The following is a 23244-nucleotide window of genomic DNA, read 5'->3' on the forward strand; positions in this document are numbered from 1 at the left end:
CAGCACCTCCAGGGCAAACTCTGAAGGAAACCCCATCCACTCAGTTTCGCCTGTGGGAAGGAAGCATGTGAAATATGACCTCGAGCACGCAGTAGGCTGTGCATCTGTGTGCGTGTGCAGGTGTGCACACATGTGTACACTCCTGGTGCTTCTCTGCCCAGATGGAGAGAGGCTCTGCACATCAGCAGTTAGCCAAGTTGAAGGGGAATTTATTGCAACTTCAGTAGAGAGTGTTTCTTCAAATGAGAGGCAGGGCAATTCTGGCTCCAGGTGGCAGAAATAGTTTGCCCTCTGGTTTGGTTTAAGTTCCTCTAGGCAGGGAAAGGTTAATTAAGTTTAATTCAATCCATTTGGTCTTCTGAGCTGCCTGCTGAGGCTGGGTCCTTGTGTGCCCCCTTTCATCATATGCCTTACACATGAAATGTCTTGTTTGTGACCAGCTCCCCTGGCCCGCCGTGCCCCAACCAGATCAGCCCCAGAGAGGGGGCCTCATCTACCTTGTTCACCTGTATCTGCCTCTCAGCACCTGCCTCAGAGTCTGGCAGCTCGCACTTCTCAAAACATGTTTGATTGAATTGAGTGCACGGTTTGGGGGATTGTCCACAAGAAAGTTACTAGGGGCATCCACAATTTGTGTCCAGAAGGAACTAGACCCCACTCAAGGGGCATAGTCAGGGTCCCAGGCACCTTCTCTGTGTCATCTATTTGTAACTCGGGAACCCCAATGTCAGGTTGCCACCACCTGGAGACAGAAGAGCTAGGTCCACATCAAAAAAAAAAAAAAAAATTACAAGAACTGCAAGGACTATTTCAAAGTTTTGGGCATCTGTTTTGTCCTGAACTAGAGAGATGAAATGAAATTCACTCCATTTCATCAATCTCACTCAATTTCAGCTTCTATGGATTCTTTCCAAGTGCTGGGTCTGGAGGCAGTGAGGTAATATTAAGTGTGATGAGCATCAGATTTGGCATCAAATGCCAGGTCATCTACATTTGAGCTGTGTGAGCTGGGGGAGTTTATTTCTCTGGAACTCAGTTTCCTCATCTGTAAAACTGGAATAATAATACTAAATTTGCAGCATTTTGGTGCTTGAATGAGATAAAAGTGAGAGTCATCAGCATGATGCCTTGACACAGTGTGCCTAAGAATATGTATATTTTTCTCTGGGAATATCTCCCTTAACCTTGAAAATCTGAAAGCAGTACCAGCCACATGACTCCCGAGGTTTCTGCCCATGAACGGCCTCCCATGAGATTAGGAAATGGTGGAGCATGACTCGAGGCAGTGGGGCACAGAAGCCCACTGGGAAGTCCCAGGAGCACAGCACCAGCATCAGTCAGGCCTGGGAAGGATACCTGGGCCCTGAAGGGAGAATGTGGGTAGGAGGCAGCTCCAGACTCTGCCCGGAGCAGGGTCTCCTTTCTTCTCCTGCTTGGGTGGTGGCAGGGGGTCCTTCTCTAGTAGGAATCCAGGTTTTGGGGTCTGAAGCTGACATCACAGGAAAACCAAGGTTTCAGATGATGATCCAAGGACTTGGACATTATCAAATGGGTTAAGTCTGTCTCCTGTGGCTCCCCTGCCAATCTCCTGCTAGACTCCTTCCTTCCCTTTTGGCATCTTTCTCATCAGAGGCTCTTGGTGCTCCAGGCTCTCTTATTGTTGCAACTTCTTTCCCCATCAAAATGCATCCACTAGCACTTTGAGAATGTCCAACTCTCTTGAAACCTAATTGCTTTGACAATCAGATTCAGGGTCACAGTTTGAAGTATGTGACAATTTACAATTAACTGGGATGCTTTCTGAAGATACAGCCTGCATTTTTTGGTCAGGAGGACCAGTAATTACTCCCATCTGGCCCCCAGGATCTTCTGTCTTTCCACAGCATCTGAGAGAGCAGCGACAAGGATTAGGTATTTGTCATCTCTGATCTAGACCAATCCAAAGGCCCTATTTTTGGATAAGAAATCTAAGGTTCTGAGGGGTGAAGCAACTTCTCCAAAGAATCTTGGTGACTTTGAGGCAGAACCTGTGGAAAAGAAAACTACAGATCTCCTGACTTCTTTCCTACTGCCTGTCCCTCATTCCAGAACTTTCCATCTCAAAATGTGATCTGTAGACCAACAGCATCGATGTTACCTGGGAGCTTGTTAAAAATGCTGATGCTAAAATCCAATCCCAGCCTGACTGAAACAAAATCTGCATTTTAATGCAAGATCCCCAGTTGATTCACATGCACTTCAGAATTTGAAAACCACTGGTCTAGAACTTACATTTTCCCCTCTTGTTTCGTTTCTTATCATTACTTCAACCCCAAGGGTCTATGAGCCTCCCAGGCTGAAATTAACCCAATCTCAACATATAATGTCCAAGGAGTCCTGGTATCATTAAATACAGTGCAGTTTTCCAGGAGAAAAGATTTCTGCCCTGTTTTCTGACTTTTTTTTTTCATTGTCCTTAATTTCAAATTCTAGAAAGAAAAGCCTCGTTAATGGAGTCATTTTTAGAATGGGCAGGAGAATCCATCACTTTGAACTTAAGCAGACAAGGTATCATAGAAACTTAATAAACAATCAGACCTGGGTGGTGAAATGTAGGTGAAAGTGTGTGGTAAATTATAAAGCCGCGCACAAATGTTACTTACAGTTTCTAGGCTGTATGATCACAGAATGGCATCCTTCATAAGCCCATTCTAGGTGAAAACATTTCTCAGGAATATTATGTGAAATTTAAAGTTTTCTAATTATTCTCATTGTATTAGCTATCTAAGGAGCTAGAATAGCGGTTATCAACCCTGGTTATGCGTGAGAATAACTTGGGGGAACTTGGTTTAAAAATACGTGAGCCTGAGCCCTGGACCTAGATTTTATTTCTTGATATCCTGCAGGTCAGAATTGGTGAAGGGTATATTGTTAAACACTCCCAGGTGATTCTAATACAGAATGAGATTGGAGAGCCACTGAGCTGCAAATTTGTTATTTTCCAGGTTTACAGTAAATATATGTGAGTGAGAATTTTATCCATATTTATGATATATCTGATGTCCAAATTTTCTAGTTTCTGAATTTTAACAATAATCAGACCACTGGGAGATATCACCTGAATTGAAATACTAATGGTTGCTGATTCTAAATAGTATTGATATGGCAACGACAATTTTGTTAATCATTCACTCTTTCAAAATTTGACATTGCCCAGCTACTATCCATGGTGTCAAAGACTGACCTACATCTAACAGTGCTGCATTTGTGTACAGGCTTACACCCTGGTGTCAACAACTGAATTCTTAGATTCCATATAGTATTTACTCTAATGATTAGAACTTTTTGACCACACAGGCTTGAAAGAATATTCACGAGGACCGAAAAGCCCTAAGTTCTAGGTAGTGCTCTTTCCCCGAGTAGGCTGACGCTGGGTCAATTTCCTGCTCTGAAAAATGAGAGTGCTGGCCCAGTGCAGCTCAAATCTGGCTGACCATCACATTCACCTGGAGAACTTTTCAAAGCTGCAGATTTCAAGGTCCAGACTTTGAAGGGGAAGGGGGAATGTTGGAAATCTGGATTTTCAAAAGAATCCTTGGAAGATCAGCTGTGTTTGGGAGCCACTGGACAAGACAAGCTTCCAAGTCCTTTTCTGCTCTAAGAGTCTACGTCATTAGATCCACTTAGTTAAATTCTTATATGAGAAAAAGCTGATCTGGGAGCAGGCCTGCCCAGCGGGCAGAGACACAGAGAGAGAGCACAGAAAGCAGGAAAAACAGTAAAAGGCCTCTTTTTTGACTCCCTCCTCTGTGTGTCTCAAGGTTTTGTGTTCGTGTGGTTTCTGTTCATATCTTTTCATCATAGTCATATTGCTAAATGTTGAACTGTCATTTCATCACATGATCTTTAAAAACTGTTGGAAATCCTGTTCTCAGAAGCAATAATCAGTTTTCCTGCCACCCATTTCACCTCATTTCCACTCCAAGACTAAGTTTCAGTAGGCAAAAGAATCTCCCTGGGAAGATTGTTCAAAATACAGATTGCTTCCCGGCATGGTGGCTTATGCCTGTGATCCCAGCACTTTGAGAGGCCAAGGCAGGCAGATCACTTGAGCTCAGGAGTTCGAGACCAGCATGGACAACATGGCACAACCCCATCTCTCTTAAAAATACAAAAAATTAGCCGAGCATGGTGGCATGTGCCTGTGGTCTCAGTTACTCAGGAGGCTAAGGTGGGAGGATTGCTCGAGCCTGGGAGGAGGAGGTTGCAGTGAGCCGAGATCACACCACTGCATCCAGCCTGTGAGACAAAGCCAGACCCTGTCTTAAAAAAAAAAAAAAAAGACAGATTGCTGGACTTTCCTGTGATTCTAATTCAAGAGATTTGGAGATTTGGAGTTTGGTCCAGAGACCTGCAGTTTTACAAGCATCCTAGGTATCCTGTCTGCTTTTGATCTCCCTGTATAATTTAGCATGCAGCCTTTCCTATCCTTTATGGTAAGAATCCCACGGACGCATCGACAAATAAATGAATAAATAAAACATGGTATATCCATACAATGGAATATTATTCAGTCATAAAAAGGAATGGAGTATTGATATACAGGACAATGGTAGATGAACCTTGAAAACATTATGCTAAGTAAAATAAGCCAGACACAAGAGGCCACATAGCAGATGATTCCATTTTTATGAAATATCCTGAGTAGGCAAATCGATAGAGACAGAAAGTAGATCAGCGGTTGTCAAGGGCTTGGAGGGAGAGAGGAATGGGGGGTGACTGCTAATGGGTATGGGTTTCTTTATGGGGTGATGAAATATTCTCAGGTGGTAGTGGTAGTTGTACAACTTTGTGAATATACTAAAAACCACTGAAGTGTATAAAAGGGTGAATTATATGGTATGTGAATTATACCTTAATTTTTTTAAAAGGCAAAAAAAAAAAAAAAAAAAAGATTTCCCTGGGCAATTGTTTAGAAAAACAGATTCCCAGGGCCCACTGAAGCCCACTGATTTACCACTTGCAATGGAGGAATACAAGAATCTGTTTTTTAATATCCACCCCCCACCAAGTGAATCAAAAGGGAAGTCTGGCACACCGAAGGCCTGAGCCATCTTTCTGCATGGACCCTTCAGTCCCATCAGTGCCCACTGATGTATGAATGGATTTTTAAAATGTGATATATACACATGTCTTAGTCCATTTTGTGCTGCTATAACAGAATGCCACAGACTGGGTAATGTATAAAGACATTTATTTCTCACAGTTGTGGATGCTGGGGAGTTTAAGAGCAAGGTGCCGGCAGGCTTAGTGTCTGGTAAGAGCCCTATCTCCACTTGCAAGATGGCACCTTGAATGCTGCCTCCTCTGGAAGGGAGGAACACTTTGTTCCTCACATAGCAGGAAAGCAGAAGAACACAGACAGAGAACCCACTCCCTGAAGCCCTTTTTAAAAGGCACTAAACCCACCCAGAAGGGTGGAGCCCTCATGGCTTAATCACCTCTTCAGGGTCCTACTTCTTCATACTGTTCCAATGGCAATTACATTTCAACGTGAGTGTTGGAGGGGACAAACATCCAAACCACAGCAACATACAATGAACTATTATTCAGTCTTAAAGACGAACGAAATTTGGACAAATTAGTCAAATTCATAGACACAGAAAGTAGAATGGTGGTTTCCAGAGGCTGGGGGGAAACAGAAATGAGAGTTGTTGTTTAATGAGCACGGTTTCAGTTTTTCAAGATGAAAATTCTGGAGGTCAGTTGCATAACAATGTGAATATATTTAACACTATGAAAGTGCATACTTAAAAATGGTAAAGATAGCTTTCTTTCTTTATTTTTGAGATGGAGTCTCACTCTGTTGCCCAGGTTGGAGTGCAGTGGTGTGATCCCAGCTCACTGTAGCCTCTGCCTGCCAGTTCAAGCAATTCTCCTACCTCAGCCTCCCAAATAGCTGGGATTATAGGTGCCCGCCACCATGCCTGGATTAATCCCAGCACCTTGGGAGGCCAAAATTGGTGGATCACCTGCGGTCGGGAGTTTGAGACCAGCTTGGCCAACACAGTGAAACCCCATCTCTACTAAAACTACAAAAAGTAGCTGGGCATGGCGGCACACGCCTGTAATCCCAGTTACTCAGGAGGCTGGAGCAGGAGGATCTCTTGAACCCGGAAGGTGGTGGTTGCAGTAAGCTGAGATCATGCCACTGTACTCCTGGCCTGGGTGACAGAGCAAGACTCCATCTCAAAAAAAAAAAAAAAGACTGTGGCTTTCATCTCGAGCTACCTCACTCTGTCTTGCTGTGCTTACTCTGTTGTTCACTGGCTCTCTCTTTCAGATCACCAGCTGCCATGCTGGGAGGACACTCAGGCAGCCTGTGGAGGAACTCACATGTGAGAAGTCTGCCAACAATCAGATGGGTGAACTTAGACGTGTATCTTCCCAGGCCTGCCAACATGTGAATAGGCTGGGAAGTGGATCTTGGACCCCTATGTTGAGCCTTCCACCTCAGGTCATTAGGCATTAGAGTTTCATAAGGAACACACAACCTAGATCCCTCTTCACGCTCCTTTGAGAATCTAATGCTGCTGCTGATCTGGCAGGAGGTGAAGCTCAGGCATAATGCTCACTTGCCCACCACTTACCTCCTGCTGTGCGGCCTGACCCTAACAGGCCATACACCAGTACCAGTCTATGACTCGGGGATTGGGAACCCCTGTCTTGAAGCTGAGCTGTGGAAGATTCTCAACACAGGGAATGTGTAGAATAATGAAGATTTATTGTTTTAAGCCACTAAATTTTGGAGTAATTTGTTATGCAGCAATAGGTAACTAATACACCATCAAATACATTTTGCTCAGTCAAATTGCAAGGCAGACCTACTACAGCTCCAGCTGCAACTCTGTTTTTCAGGATATAAAAGTATATATATTATGGTAGACCAAATAATGAGCCTCCCAAAATGTCCACATTCCTAATTTCCTGGAACATATTGTGAGTTACACCACAAGACAAAAGGGACTTTGCAGATGTAATTAAAGTTACAAACTTTAAAATACATTATCTTAGATGAGCTGAGTGGGTCCAATCTAATTACCTGAGCCCTTAAAAACAGAACTTTGGCTGGAGGGAGAAGAGATTTGCCAGAAGTGGAAGTTGGAAAGATTCAAAGTGTGAGAGGACCTCACTGTTGCTGCAAAAGGCAACATGTAAAGCATGAAAATGAAGATGGGCAGCCTCTAGGAGCAAAGACCCCATCCCAGTTGACAGCCAGCAAAAAGACGGGGACCTGGGCTCTGCAACTGTCAGGAATTGAAACAACCTGAAAAAGCCTGAAAGTAATTCAGTGCTGGAGTCTCCAGAAAGGAACGCAGCCCTGCTAACACCTTGATTTTGGCCCTATGAAAGCCAGGGAAGAAAAAGCAGTCGTGCCAGCTGGGAGTTCAGACTTACAGAGGTCTAAGATAAATAAATTTGTGTTATTTTCAGTTCACTAAGTTTGGGGTAATTTGTTATGGCAGTAATAGAAAACATAGCTATATATGATACTTATTGGTTTTCAGTACTTTCCAACCAAGTATCATTGCTATGCAGATGTTGCACAATGCTGTTTATCATTTTCCACTTATTCTGCTGAAGCAATCATTCACTCTCTGAGTGTCTCTGTGTATTGCAGGGTTGAGTGTTCCATGCATTGTTTTCAAGGCTCTCTTGGAAAGACACTCCTTCTTTGGGGGCCTGGCGTCTGGCTGGAGAAAGACTGAATGCCTGCTGGTTGTTTCCGAGGCTACTAATCAATACTTACCATTAGGATGACAACTCCATGCATCACTAAACTTTGACCTTTGGGCCCCAGAGCAGTCCCAAGATGCCAACTGATGTACAGGCAATATACATATTCCATGAACACAATACCCCTTTCATAGACTTTCCTGAATTAAGTTTTAGAGGCGCTGGCAATGACAAAATAATGTTGCTAGTGTACCAGCAAGCTCAGGATATTTAGAAAGAGTGCTTGGATTAAAGTAACAGTGTTTATGATTTTTTAAAAGATCTTTTGGATGCATACTTTGTTTGGAATGCTGACTAGTTGTCCCTGTCTTCGGCATAACAGGGTGATGTTGGCATCAAGTGTCCCTTAAGCCAGCCTAGAAAACAAGCACATGCCTATAGGCCCAAGAGCTGAAAGCAAGCAGGTTACACCCCCTTCAGAAATCAGAAAGCAGGCCCCAAAGAACCTTAACTGCACTTCTCCTTTATCTACAACTTTCAGGATTTTATTTCCCCAAAAGTATGTATTTTTCAGGGAACTCTTCATAATGGTCTATCATCATATAACACTGTGGTATTCCCAGTAAAAGGTGTTGATACTTCTGTTTTCCTTGATCTCTTCAAATGGGATCAATTGCCAAACAGCCGTTTGGACTAAAACCAAATGGTTAATTTAATTAGGCTTTCAAGAGGCAGTTATTTTGATTAAAGGGACCATATATGAATGGCCTTTGGCAATTTCTTATAGCTAATCAGTGAAGTCCACACACTCAGCCCTTGTGTGGAACCAGTGCTCATGGATAGCTCAAGTCAAAAAGGGTTTATCAGAAAAGAAGATGCATGGAGCCCCATTAAAGAAAGCATAGCCGAGACTCATAGGAGTTGAAAAACCATTAGGAACAAAGGAAGGCTATTCCTTCCATCTCTTTCTCTCTCTCTTTGTAGCTACTTAGCCTCTCATCATTGCTTTCCCCTGGAATTCTCTGCTTCTTAATGCCGAGGGCTGAATATTCCATCAACTTTGATTTTATATCACTTTCAACTCTGTGGAACTGATTCCACAGACTAACCTCATTCTGAGTCTGAATTCATTATTTAGTTTTCATTTATTTATTTATTTTTGAGATGGAGTCTTGCTCTGCTACCCAGGCTGGAGTGCAGTAGTGCAATTTTGGCTTACTGCAACTTCCACCTCCCTGGTTCAAGTGATTCTCCTGTCTCAGCCATCCAAGTAGCTCCACCGTGCCTGGCCTGAGTCTGAATTCAAATTCACCCAATTTTAAATTCCCAGGAGATAATCTGATTGGCTTAGTTTGATCTGGTGTCTAGGTGTGGTCCAATCAGCTGTATCCAGGATGAGTCAGGGGACATATGACATGGTGGGAGTTGGCTATTCCAAGTGGCAGATGAAGCAGGGAAGAGATGACAGAACACCTCCAGAATATTTTCTGAACTGATAATAGCAGATGCCTCTTTGCTACTTCTATTTGTCACCCATCTGCAAACCTGTTAAAGGGAAAGAACATCTTCGTCTTCACGACCATACTGAGCTCAGTGCCTCAGCCAGAGAAGATGCTCAATAAATTTTAAAAAAGATATAAAGGTAGTCATGTCTTTTTCCAGTCATACATACTATTTTTTCTTTCTTTTTTTGTAGTCAGGGTTTCACTCTGTCACCAAGGCTGGAGTGCAGTGGTGTGATCTCGGCTCACGACAGCCTCGACCTCCAGGGCTCAAGTGATCCTCCTGCTTCAGCCTCCCTAGTAGCTGAGACTATAGGTGCATGCTATCACACCTGGCTAATTTTTTTTTTTTTTGTAGTTTTTTAGAGACAGGGTTTCACCATGTTGCCCAGGCTGATCTCAAACTTTTGGACTACAGTGATCTGCCCACTCAGCCTCCCAAAGTCATGGGATTACAGGTGTGAGCCACCACACCCAGCCCAATCATACATGTTTCTAATAGTTCTAATCATAATCTAACTTGGTATTGAGGCAAAAAAAAAAAAAAAAAAAAAAAAAAAAAAAAAAAAAAAAAAAAAAAAAAAAAAAAAAAAAAAAAAAAAAAAAAAAAGAAAGAAAGAAAGAAAGAAAAGAAAAGAAAAGAAAGAAAAGAAAAGAAAAGAAAGGGGGTCATATATTTTGATCACTCCTGAGTTCTTTCTTCCAGCACAGCTTGGGTTAATAATGGCTATTATTTACTGTTCATTTTCCACGGGGCAAGCATTGCATAAAGTGCTTTATACATTATTATCCCATTTATCCACTACAATAATCCTTTGAGGAAACCAGAGCTCACAGAAGTGAGCTAAACTTGCCTAACTACACACAGTTCCAAAGTACTGTGGCCAATTGTAAACCTAAGTCATAGCCCAGTCCTCTTAAGCACTGTATTGTCTTTCCTCCAGTGCTATGAGGAATTGTGAATGAGGCTGAGAGATGAGGCTAAGAGGAGAGGTGTTGGCTGGGTCAATGCCAATTTTGTGGAACTAAACAAAATTGTTCCGTTCTAACAGTTTTTGAAAGCATTTTGAACATGGCCTTGGGCCTTTCATGGTTCTGAGGATTTCCTACAACTCCTCTTAATTGAGTCTTTCCAAGCTGAGCTGCAGGATTTAAGTAATTCAACAACCAAAAAGTTCTCAGAATTTCCCTCCTTTTCCTTTTAGCTGAGTGAGAATGTAACCTCCAGCTTTCTGCTTTTAACCAGTGAAAAACAATCTGGAAATCTGAGTCAAGACCTGGGTCAGACCTGCCATTTTTTATTGTACCTTGCACAGCAAGGGCCGAATCGAGCCTGGCCTCCACTCGCCAAGTCATGTATTCCTGGCACAAGGCTGTATGGCCCAGGGGAAGAGATGCTGTGTTCTAATTTACATCCTAAACCACCCTGTGGGTGCCTTGTAGGCTAGGGGCAGCCTTCGATGGATATAACAGTGTTTCAGATATCCCCTGCTTTAGATTTTGATTATGACTTGTGACATTCTATTTCTGGATAATATCTCTAATCTCTATTTTGGAGAGAGGAATCCAAATTCTGGAAGTCATTCTCAAGGGAAAGAGGGGCTGATATTGGTACCTAGAACTGGGTTTCCGCATGCTCATGGAGGGGTTTTCTTCTTGTCACCTCCTGGCTTGTCTCCCATACACCCCTAGTCCCATCCACAGAGGGCAATCTGAGCAGCTTTGGGGATGGTGGGGAAAGAAACTGGAACTTGGTTTAGTAAAACAACTCAGTGAAGATACAAACTAAGGAAATCCAAAGTTATTCCTGAGAAAGGCCGGCTTGTCTTAGAAGTTTTTCTTTTTTTTTGAGACAGAGCCTTGCTCTGTAGCGCCAGGCTGGAGTGTAGTGGCGTAATCTTGGCTCACTGCAACCTCTGCCTCCTGGGTTCAAGCAATTTTCCTGTCTCAACCTCCCCAGTAGCTGGGACTACAGGCGTATATCACCATGCCTGGCTAATTTGTATATTTTTAGTAGACACGGGGTGTCACTATGTTGGCCAGGCTGGTCTTGAACTCCTGACCTTGGCTGATCTGCTTACCTCAGCCTCCCAAAGTGCTGGGATTACAGGTGTGAGCCACTGCGCCTGGCTGTCTTTGATTTCTTTCTAAGGAAGGTGAAAATCCTCTATCCAACCCACAAGACACTATGGGCACAGCTAAAGTGTTACACAGTATTTTGTTTCTAGGTACTGTTAAAATGCCTTTCCAACATGCTGCCATGATTTTAATTATGTATGTGTGTATACAAAATGTGTATATACATTTCGGAATATATGTGGAATGGAATTTGGATTTTAAGGAGACAGAAAAACTGAATTTTAAGATCTCCTTCCTTCTGCCCCAGGTGTTCATTTGATACCTAGAGATATTTATGCATGGCAGTACCTAGGGAGTACCTAGACAGTAAAGTGTAGGAGTTAAAAATGATCAGTCTGGAGGGACAGATCTGGGTGGGTTCAAATCTCATCTCTGCCACTCACTAGCTGTGTCTCCTTAAACAAATTCATTAAACACTCTAAGCTTCATTTTCCTCAACAAAGATGGTAAAAGCTTCTTCTTCAAAACTTCATTGTGAGGTTCAGTGAGCTGATGCATGTATAATAGAATGCTTAGCATAGAGCCAAGAACATAGCACCCAGAAATGCCAGCTCTTCTTCTCAGGAATTGAGATGCAAACCTCAATTCTGGTTGGAAACATGTTGAACATCCAAGACAGTTTTTGTACCCTTGTTGGGGGCCCCCTGTTTCCTCAGTGTGAATCCCCTCAGAATTTGTTCACTGTCCCCCAAATCTCATCTGTGTGACTGCTCCAACCAAGGAGAACCTCTGGTTGCCATGGCATGCATTTATCCTGTGAGCATGCTTAATGATCTCGTTCTCCAGGTCCCTGGAGTACAATGTAAGACTAGTGAGCTTGTTAACAAGGGTGCAAAGCTGGTAAGAATGGGCTCTCCAATGTATTTGCTTTAGTTACAAAGTTGTGTGGGAAAATAGAATGGCTGAAAACTCAGGACACTCCTAGAGAATGCTCATGGCAGCAGATTTTCCATTCTCACATGCAATTGCTTCCACCTCCAGGGTATAACAAAACCTTCCAGCGACTTCTTTTTATGTAAGGAGATAGTAGAATGTAGTCAGTATACATGCTGAGGTTGGGCTGAGACAGCCATGGGTTAGCTGAGAGACTGGGCAAATTATTGGACCTCTGTACACCTCAGTTTTCTCCTCTGTAAAATGGAAATCCTTCTGTAAAATAGCATCTATCTCACTTGTGTTTTGAGGATTAATTAAGATAATGAATATAAAGTGCCTGGCACATAGTAAGCAATCAATAAGTAAACTTTATCATCAGCACCATCTTCATAATTACTACCTAGCTCTTGGCATTACTGGGTATAGAATATAAGCTCTGCAAAACAATCAGCCTTCTGTCCAACATTGGTATGCTATTAATGGTGGATATTAGAATGTTTCTGCTGTGAATATCAACTACAGAAGCAGATTATTCTTTTTGAAGCTCTCCAAGGGCTTGCCTCATTCTGTAAGGCCTCTGGTTTGCCCTCTATTGCTTGCTCTCACCCTATGAAAGGATGATTTCCTGCGGCAGACACCATTGGTGGCCACCCCCACTGCAAGTCCCCCTTCTTCCTTGTGAACAGAACACAAATTTTGCTTAGGCAGCCACGTGCCTAGCCCCAGGGTAAAAAGCCTGATTAATGCAAGCCATTTATGGCAGTCTCATTCGGCTTTACCTTAGTTGGTCTAGGTGAGGGCATGTGAATGCATTCTGGCCACTGAGACATAAGGGAAAGTGTCATAATAAAAGGGGAGAGGAGCATGAGGTGAGCCTCATCTTGGTCCCTGCCCTCTTCCTCCCTGCTTTAGCTACTGTCATGGGATGCTTGGAGCTGCAAGTTGCTATTTTGGGACCATGAGGGAGGTACCAGCATGAGGACAAAAGCCAACACTGCTAAGATGGCAGAGCAGAAAAATAGGAAGAGTTCAGATTCTTAATGACATTGCTAAGCTGCCAAATCAACTTGGAGGCTGGTGCTCTCCAGACTTCTTTCTTAGTATACAATAACTGTTCTTATGATTTGGGCTACTGTTAATCTGGTTTTCTACTAATTAATCAGTATACTCCTTTTCTGTTTGCCAAGCCCGGAAAATGACTGCTATTCAAATTCTGCTGAGATATAAAGACATTCTGTTCTTATTTTCTTCCTCTACATTTGGGTAGTCAAGTGTCTTTAAATAAATTCCACCCTCACTATTAAAGTGAAACTGTTGTTGAAAAGGTCATCAATGACCTCTTGATTGACATGTCCAATAGCTCCAACTGATTTTGCATTCTGCTGAACCTCTATTCCATTAAACAGCTTGACCATGTTCTCATTCCTAAAGTGAATCCTTCCCTCAGCGGGCCTCACTGCTCTTTCTTTCTATGTCTCTGGCCCTTCCTCTGTGGTCCATTCTTTCTGCCTCCTTACCTACCTATGAACCCTAACATTCTGCCCTTTGCCTTCTCTTCTCTCACTCAGCACTTTCCCAGCATGCTGCCTTCACTTCTAAGACTTTAGTTACCATCTGTGGGTGCTAGCAATGCTCCCATTCATATTTCATAGGCCGATCTTTTTGCAGCACCAGATGTAAGCAGAACATGCCCAGTTGGATGTCCTCATAGAACCGTCAACACTGCATTTCCTAAACTGAACTGTGTCCCTTTACAAATTACTTCTCTATAACACACTTCACCACTCATACTAGCCCACAGCTAGAAACCCCAGAGTCATCCTAAGCAATTCCTTCTCTTCCAATATCCAATTAATCACCAAGTATAAAAATTTCTCTATTCTCAGGAGTCTATTGCAGCTTCCGCATGTTCACTGCAACAGCCTCCATTTATCATTTCTATAGTGCATAAGGCTTCATCTGCCTCCAATCTCTCCCCTCTCCAATCATCTGCATTGCTGGTAGAGTGGGTTTTCTAAAAGCTAATTGAATCATTTCACTGGCTTTAACAATTTCCAAGAGGGTATGTGTGTATGTGAGCGGGGTATGGTTTAGAGACTGTATTGGCTATCATGCCCTCCAAATAAAGTCCACATTTCATAGCACAGCATAGAAGGCCCTCTAGTCTCTCTGAGTACACACTGATTTTTGCATTTCATCTCCTATGACCTCCCCTCACTGTCCCTGTATCCTGAGCTCAAGCTCCTGTGAATTCCTCTTTCCTTCCACTAATTCCTCTGATTAGATGGTGGAGATCAATTCCCAGCACTCTGAACTCCTGGCTTCGTTCAGTTTTCAAGTCAAACTGCACTTCTTCCCAAAAGCATTACCTGACCCAAGGACCAGACCTGAGTTTCTCAACCTCAGCACTACTGGCCTTTAGAGTTAGATAATTCTTTTTGTGGGGGACTGATCTGTACCTTGTAGATGGTCTAGCAGCATCTCTGGCTTCTACTCACTAGATGCCAGTAGCAACCCCACCCACCCATGTGACAACCAAAAATGTCTTCAGACACTGTAAATGTCACCTGTGGAAAGTAATTGCCCCCAGTAGAGAACTATGGAATTAGACCAGGTCTCCTTCTTATCATCCATGGCTTCCTGGTCTTCCTTGATCACCACACTTATGGTACATTTTAATTTTATTTTTTGAGCAGAGTCTCACTCTGTCACCAGGCTGGAGTGCAGTGGTGTGACCTTGGCTCACTGCAACCTCTGTCTCCCAGGTTCAAGCAATTTTCCTGCCTCAGCCTCCTGAGTAGCTGGGATTATGGGCACCCACCACCATGCCTCGCTAATTTTTGTAATTTTAGTGGAGACGGGCTTTCACCACGTTGGCTAGGCTGGTATTGAACTCCTGACCTCAAGCGACCTGCCCACTTTGGCCTCCCAAAGTGCTGGGATTACATGCGTGAACCACCACGCCCAGCTCGTGGCACATTTTTGATGTGACTTGTCTTATTGTCTCATCTGCTTTCAAAGGCTGTTATCTAGGAGGGCACCTCCTAGGGCATGGCACCCAGTAGGCATGCAGTCTAGCTTCATGAAAGAGTGGGCTCTGTGATGTGAGCAGCTGTCATCTTCATCATTATAGCTCTAGTAGCCAGCGTGGTGCTGGCACATAATAGGTGCTCAGTAATTATGTGTTGAATGAAGGAATGATTGAATGCTCCCATTCAATCACTTCTTTCTCTCTAACCGAAGTATCCTAGTCAGGGTTTTGTGCCTTGTCTTCTCTTCTCCCATAATGTTATCACATATGGCCCTGTTCCCTAGTACTTAGTACACTGGATAGCAATGACAATCAAGACAATAGGTGAAATCATGTTTGTGGGAAAAAATAATGCTCTATCTTGAGGCTTGAGGCCTCTTTCTAAAAACAGAAAAACCAAGTCCAGTGCTGTGCCCAGAAACCTCATGGTCTAACTTGTCCCTCGACTGCCATGCTTGCTGTGCCCCTGGCAGTTCTCAACCACACCCGCCACACACACACTCACCCTAAGCGGAGGAATCACTCAGGGCTGCTGAGATTTGAAAGCTCACTTCCACTCCAAAGCATCATTGTACTCCTCGCTGACTGTAACCCCAGCCCCCTGCACTGCATTCTGCCAGGGGGTGATTACATGCAGCTCACTTGCAAGCCTCTCCTGGGCATGGGAACAGTCCTTTCTGCAGCGTGCTTTCCACCTGATGACCTGAAATGAAGAGGCCAGTGAGGGCTCCACGGCAGAAGGGAGTCGCAATACAATTCAGGCAAACAAACATTAAAAAACGGTTAGTAGAAAGGAAATCTGCCTGCTAGGGAGAAGAGTCTGGTACTCAGAGTAGAGTTGGGTAGCTCTTCATGCACAGTAGATGGTGAATATGTATCCTTTATATGCATCCTTTAGTCACAAAGCCTGTGGAGAGAAGATGCTGTAGTTAATATTTATATTTGGCATCCAATCTTCCACACAAATAACAGCACCAAGGACGGGTGTTTGGTTTAAGGTCAGCTCCGTTTAAACAGCCCGGCCAGGTGCAGACACACATTCTGGACCTTTGAACTCTGTGTGTTGTAATCCAGATGTTTGGTCAAGGTGATGAACTTGGGTCACTGACGGTGAGAGAGTGTGTGCTGCTCTCTTCTAGCATCTTCCACAGGGAGCTCTGGACAGAAGGCCTGGCCCCAAGCCCACTTTCTTCGCCAGAGTCAAGAAACAGTAGCAGCTGCAGTTGTTGCTAGGGATGAGGGATCATCCACTTGGGAGTTGAGATAGCTGGGAGGGGGAGGTGGGTAGCAGGAAGGAGGTCTTGAAATTGACCATGCTTAGCTGCTGCCCACGTTTGGATTACTCGGAGACAGTCTGCAATGAGGAAAATATTAGACTTTTAATGACAGCCCTGACAAACACGATCCGTATGACCAAATCAATCTCAAATGCAACTGCTAGCATTTATTAAAGGAGGATTTGCCAAGTTGCACGGTTCTCCTAGAGTTTTCCTAGTCCCAGGCTTTGCCTCGAACACGTATCCAGAGCGAGGGGTTTGAACTTTCTGAGTTTCATGCAAAGCACATATGTTGTTTGGGTTTTGTTTTGTTTGTTTGTTTTAATTTTTGCAAAATACGTTATATAAGAAAGACGCACATGTCAATAAAATGGTAAATACAAACCCTCCAAAAAGATGTAACATATTTCTAATGAAAGGAAACAAACACCTTCGCTTTACCCACAAAAAAATGTAAAAGGATGAAGTGGGGCCATTTTCATTCACAGATTGTGGAATCCTACTGTTTACTGCTCTCTAAATGAGTATTTTTGAGGCATGACTTCAATGGGGATTCTCAAAACGAAGCAGCTCCTGGCATAGCGAAGAGAACACTGATGTTGGCAGCCAGGCAGTTTGGATTCCGGGCTTGACCACTGACCCCGGCTTCCTGGCTTCCAGCCCCAGCACTCCACTCAAAGTGTTCTTGTCAAGGGTACCAGTGATCTTCTAATTGCTAAATCCAAAGGGCATTTTTCAGTCCTCTTCTGACCTGACCTCTCTTCAGCCAGATGACATAATTGCCCACTCTTTCCTCCTTGAAGTTCTCTTACCCTGTGGCTTCAATGACACCATCCCATCCTGGCTATCCTCCAGCTTTCTCTATCACTCCTTCTAAGACCCTCACCTAGGCTGCTCTCTTTTTTCTCAACAGTTATGGGGTAGCAACTGTGGACTGAAGTTGTGCTTAGGCTTTGTATGCATCTTCGTATCAACAATTCATAGCATTCCTGAGCTTATTGGTTCCATTTTAAAGATAAGAAAACTTCAGGCAGCGATAGCTCATGTCTGTAATCCCAGCACTTTCGGAGGCCGAGGCAGGCGGATTACTTGAGGTCAGGAGTTCGAGACCAGCCTGGCCAACATGGTGACACCCCATCCCTACAAAAAATATAAAAATTATCCAGGCATGGTGGCGCAAGCCTGTAATCACAGCTACTTGGGAGGCTGAGACCCAAGAATCACTTGAACTGGGGAGGTGGAGCTTGCAGTGAGCTGAGATTGCGCCACTGCACTCCAGCCTGGGCGACAGAGTGAGACTCTGTCTCAGAAAAAAAAAAAAATTAAATTATTATTTAAAAAAAGATAAGAAAACTAAGGCTCTGAGTGATTTAAGGGATCCTCACCCAAGGTCACATAGCTAATAAGTAGCAGGAATGGGAATCCCAACCTAGGTCACTTTGAATCCACAGTCAAGTTCTCAGCTATTAAACTCTAATATCGCCTTCTCAAGTAGCCCCTCCCTTAAATAGAGGTGTTCTCCAGAGTTCTGTGTTTTGCTCCTTTTTCTCCTCTCTGCCCCTGTCTCGGCTAGGGCTCCTTCTCAGCCTTGCCTGCAGTTAACTCCTCTATGATATCTTCAGCCAAATTCTGTCTTCTGATTCTGGTTTCCAACTGTTTTCATGCTATCTCCATTTGCATGTGACACAACCTCCTTAAGGAGGTGGGGTGGTGGACTCCCCAACTGCCGTTTCATTCCTGATTGTTGGCTAAAGCCAGTGATTATTTTAGGAGCAAGCTCATGACCCACTTCTGCCAGTAAAATATAAAGGAGATGATTACTGGGGACGTCTGGGAAAGGTTTTTCTCCCTCCTAAGAAGACACATGAAAAAACGGTCCCTCTTTTTCCTTTCAATGCTGAACCTTGTAATATTGGAGTGGTGACAACTGTCTGCAGCCATGAGGAGAACCAATGTCAGGTTGAAGCCATAAGAAAAGGATGGAATCCATGTGCTTATGAACAAGTTGATTGTACCTCATCTAGGACTGGGGCTTTCGACTATGTTGAATATTAATAATACATTTTCTCATGGTTTGTATGGGTTTGTTGCTGTGATGGTTGTTACTTGCAGCCACAAGCATCCCAAATAACACATCAAATCATCATATCTATAACTTAGGTCAATATTTCCTCCTCTAAACAGCCTCTCCTCCTGTGACTCTATGTCTGTTAATAGCACTACGATCCACTCAGTCACCCAAGTCGGAAACCTGGGTATTATCCTTGACTCCTCCCTCTGCCTTATTCAGAGTGTCCAATCATGAATTAAGTCCAGCAGCTTTTACTGTTGGAAATCTCTTCGTTTTTTCCAGTAACCCTCTCCCTATCTTTTTCAGTTATTTGTCATTTTTACTGGTCTTCTCTTCCCTTTCTCACTCTGACCTAAGCTACTACTATATGCATTGTTCCTAAGGACATTTGTTTTTTTTTTTTTTTGAGACGGAGTCTCGCTCTGTTGCCCAGGCTGGAGTGCAGTGACACGATCTTGGCTCACTGTAAGCTCTACCTCCCGGGTTCACACCATTCTCCTGCCTCAACCTCCTGAGTAGCTGGGAGTACAGGCACCTGCCACCACGCCTGGATAATTTTTTTTGTATTTTTAGTAGAGACGGGGTTTCACCATGTTAGCCAGGATGGTCTGGATCTCCTGACCTCGTAATCTGTCTGCCTCAGCCTCCCAAAGTGCTAGGACTACAGGTGTGAGCCACCATGCCCGGCCCCTAAAGACATTTTAAAAATTCAATGTAAATTCCATAAATTTCCTGATGATAGTCTGTGAATAGGCCATCATTGTCTTCACGATAAAATCTAGCCATAGCTTGTGAATAGCCCACCATTGTCTTCAAGATAAAATCCAACCAATCAGCATAGTTCATAAGATGCTTCAAGGCAGAGCTTACCTCTCTGGATGCTCACATCCACCAATCCACATGCACTCCAAGTTCCAGCACACTGGTTGCCTTGCAGTCCACAAGGCTCTTCTCCTTAGTGTCACTGCATGTGCTGTTCCCCGACCTTGAATGCCCTTCCTGACTTGTTTCCCTGAGCCATACTGGTTGGCCAGTATGTTCCCATGTACTTTGGTTTGTGTCTCTTATAACATAGCAGGTAGGAATTTCAGGCATGCCAGAAATGTCTTACCTTATTGTTCTCTCTCTCTCCTTGATTTTTATTTGGAACCCATATCCTGACTCAATTTCAGTGCTAAGGGGGTTGTCTATCTGGTCTCAGGGCATGTGTTAATCACAGGTTGCCATAGAGATATCCCTAGTTTCCTCTTCATGGCCCTTTCAAGTCCAGGAGTTGTCTTGGCAATGCCCAACCCAGGCTAGAGATCCTGGAAGCTATGCACAGTGGCCTCTGCATAGACACAACCACTGCCACTCCTGCTTTGGGATCCGGCCACCTTCCCAGAGCCCATTTGTAGGCAGGCTCCCCCTGCTCTCTGGCCCACAGCCCCCTCTACCTTATGAACTCTTCATCTTCTCTCCTTCCCCAATGCCTGGAGGAAGCACTCCCCTGACCCTACTTCTTCCAAACATTTGTCTATCCCCCACCTCCTCTCAGTTCCCCTACCAGGGACTTCGGGAATTTAGAATTCAGGGAACACGAGAGGCAGGGATTGACGGGCCTTTATTGCTTCTCCTCTGCCACATTTCCTAAGACAGGGAGCATCAACAGTCAGACTGAAAAAGGGGAAAATACCGGCAGACAAAAGAACATAGGGTGACAGTGACCGATCACCTGGCCACCTCTCTGTTCCCATCACCTGCTCATGTGCCTCTTTCTCCCAGACTGTGAGGCCTGCTGTGTCCGTGATCCTTGTATTGTCAGCATGCCGTATCTGGCTCATAGTAGGTACTTCATAAATATCTGTCAAGACTAAAAATAAAAGTAAGAAGAGAGTGGAGTTGTAGTTAGGAGACCTGAATGCATCCCGCCAACTGTCTTCCTAGTTGTGTGACCTTAGGCAAAATACCCTACCTCTCTTCTCTTGGCAGTAGCAACAGGGAGGAGAGGCTCTGAAGAGGAGGTGAGGGATATGGCGCTCTGCGAAGCTCTGCAGTTGGTATTTCCACCTCTTCCGAGCCTTCTCAGATTCTGGCTCCATTTTACCATCTCCCTGTCATGCTTCAAGTGGCCCAAAACTTTTATATCAGGTGCCTCTTCCCCTTGCAAAGCTATTTTGTGTATAAATAGATTTTTGCTCTTCCTTCTCCAGGTGGGCCCCTTTCCTTCCTTCAGTTAACAACTTTCAGGATTCTTGCATTCCAGGGATTCGGTTTGTGATGAAGTACAAAGAACTGGAAATTCTGGTTCTGCCACACCCTGGCTGTGGGTTGGACCAGTGTCTAAGTCTTAGTTTCCTCATCTGGAAGATAGAAATGGTCATAACTGACTAACTAGTTCCTTCAGAGCCTGGACTCTGGAATCCAAGCTGCCTCGGTTCAAGTCTTAGCCCAGTCACTTTCCAGATGTGCGACTCAGGGTAAGTGACTTAACTTTACTGCTTCTTAACTTCCTAATTTATAAAGGGGGCACTGTAATATAATCTACCTCATATGCTTATTGTTAATATTCATTGAGTTATTAGTTCATTAGTTAACACCTAAAGTGCTTAGCACCTTGTCTGAGTAAGCACTCCATATATGTTGGTTATTATCTCATAGGCAGCCTCTCGGTTTTTTGTTTTTGACAGGGTCTCATTCTGTTGCCCAGGTTGGAGTGCAGTAGCATGATCTCAGCTCACTGCATCCTTGACCTCCCTGGCTCAAGCGATCCTCCCACCACAGCCTCCTGAGTAGCTAAGACTAGAAGCTTGCACCATCATGCCTGGCTAATTCTTATATCTTCTGTGGAGACAGGGTTTTGTCATGTTGGCCAGGCTGTTCTTGAACTCCTGAGCTAAAGCCATCTGCCCACCTCGGCATTCCAAAGTGCTGAGATTACAGGTGTGAACCACTGCACCCGGCCAGGGCAGCCTCTCTTTAGCTACCCACAAACTCATGATGTATGGATAAGTTTGCTAGATCTGCTGTAACAAAGTAATTCAAACTGTGCAACTTAAACAACAGAGATTTATTTATTTCCTCCCATTTCAGGACCTAGAAGTCCAAGATCAAGGTGTCGGCAGGTTTGATTTCTCCTGAGGCCACTCTCCTTGGGTTGCAGACGGCCACCTTCTTGCTGTGTCTTTATGTGGTCTTTCCTCTGTGTGTGCATTTATCTTCGTTTTTCTATGTAGAGTGTCTAAATTTCCTCTTCTTATAGGGATACCAGGCAGATTGGACTCATCCAAATGCCATTATTTTAACTTAATCACCTCTTTAAAGACTCTATCTTTAATACAGTCATATTCTGAGGTAGCCAGGATTAGGGCTTCAACATATTGATATGGGAGTGGGGGTGGGGACACAGTTCAGCTCGTAACAATGTGTACATAGACCCTAACATTATTAGATGTTCCTGTGGGTAAGTCTCTTTCTTAATCTTACTCTTCATGAATGTCAGGATATTTAAGCTCTAGGGATTCCATTTGTGGCATAATAGAATCTGCAATCAGAAAAGCAGGTTTTGAAGTCCAGGTACAAAACCTGGTCAGTTGCAGGAATGAACCTGGATGAGCTACATAGGCTGCCAGTGTCAATGGTAATTCACACAGAGGCAGCTGTGGGAGGCAACGATATATGTGAAGGCCCTCTGTGATCTCTCTGCCCACGGGTTTTTGCCTCTGAACTAAGACAGTACTAGATGGATGGTCTTAACTCTTCATTCCATCTTCAACATTCTATGACTCTGACTCTAAGGGTGGAAATTCAAGTATCAAGGATAAGCTGCCAGTAGCCGAGCCCAGTGGTATGTGCCCGTAGTCCCAGATACTAGGGAGGCCAAGGCAGGAGGATCTCTTGAGCTCAGGAGTTCGAGACCAGCCTGGGAAAAATAGATCCCTGTCTCAAATATAAAATAATAATAAAAAAAGAACAAGCTGCTAGGGAAGCAATTTCTGGGTCCAGGGCTTTAATAAACATTGCAGAACTGGCTAGGCACAGTGACTCACGCCTGTAGTCCCAGCTCTTTGGGAGACTGAGGCAGGTGAATTGCTTGAACCCAGGAGTTCGAGACCAGCCTGGGCAACAGGGTGAAATCCCGTCTCTACAAAAAATACAAAAAGTAGCTGGGCATGATGGTATATGCCTGTAGTCCCAGCTACTTGGGAGGCTGAGGTGGGAGGATCACTTGTACCCAGGAAGTCAAGGCTGCAGTGAGCTGACATCACGCCTCTGCATTCCAGCCCTGGGAACAGAGTAAGACCCTGTCTCAAAAAACAAACAACAATAATCACAATAACAACAGAAAACACGGCTGGGCGTGGTGGCTCATTCCTGTAATCCCAGCACTTTGGAGGCCGAAGCGGGTGGATCACCTGAGGTCGGGAGTTCGAGATTAGCCTGAGAAACATGGAGAAAACCTGTCTCTACTAAAATACAAAATCAGCCGGGTGTGGTGGCGCATGCCTGTAATCCCAGCTACTTGGGAGGCAGAGGCAGGAGAATTACTTAAACCCGGGAGGTGGAGGTTGCAGTGAGCCGAGATCACGCCACTGCACTCCAGTGGGCAACAAAGAACAAAACTCCATCTAAAAAAAAAAAAAAAAAAAAAAA

The 23244-nt window shown here is 44.1% G+C and overlaps 1 protein-coding gene across 1 annotated transcript in view; it reads left to right on the top strand.

The window, feature by feature from the left end:
- The first annotated feature begins 1272 nt into the window (after positions 1-1272).
- RYBP (RING1 and YY1 binding protein) overlaps positions 1273-23244 on the top strand; it is a 100028-nt gene continuing 78056 nt past the window's right edge. The window contains exon 1 of the mRNA XM_017892154.1: positions 1273-1380. Within this exon, the coding sequence (XP_017747643.1) occupies positions 1273-1380 (108 nt within the window). The remainder of the gene's footprint in view (positions 1381-23244) is intronic.

The sequence above is a fragment of the Rhinopithecus bieti genome, unplaced genomic scaffold (assembly GCF_001698545.2).
Source record: "Rhinopithecus bieti isolate Rb0 unplaced genomic scaffold, ASM169854v2 scaffold_21542, whole genome shotgun sequence".
NCBI classification, from domain to species: Eukaryota; Metazoa; Chordata; class Mammalia; order Primates; family Cercopithecidae; genus Rhinopithecus; species Rhinopithecus bieti.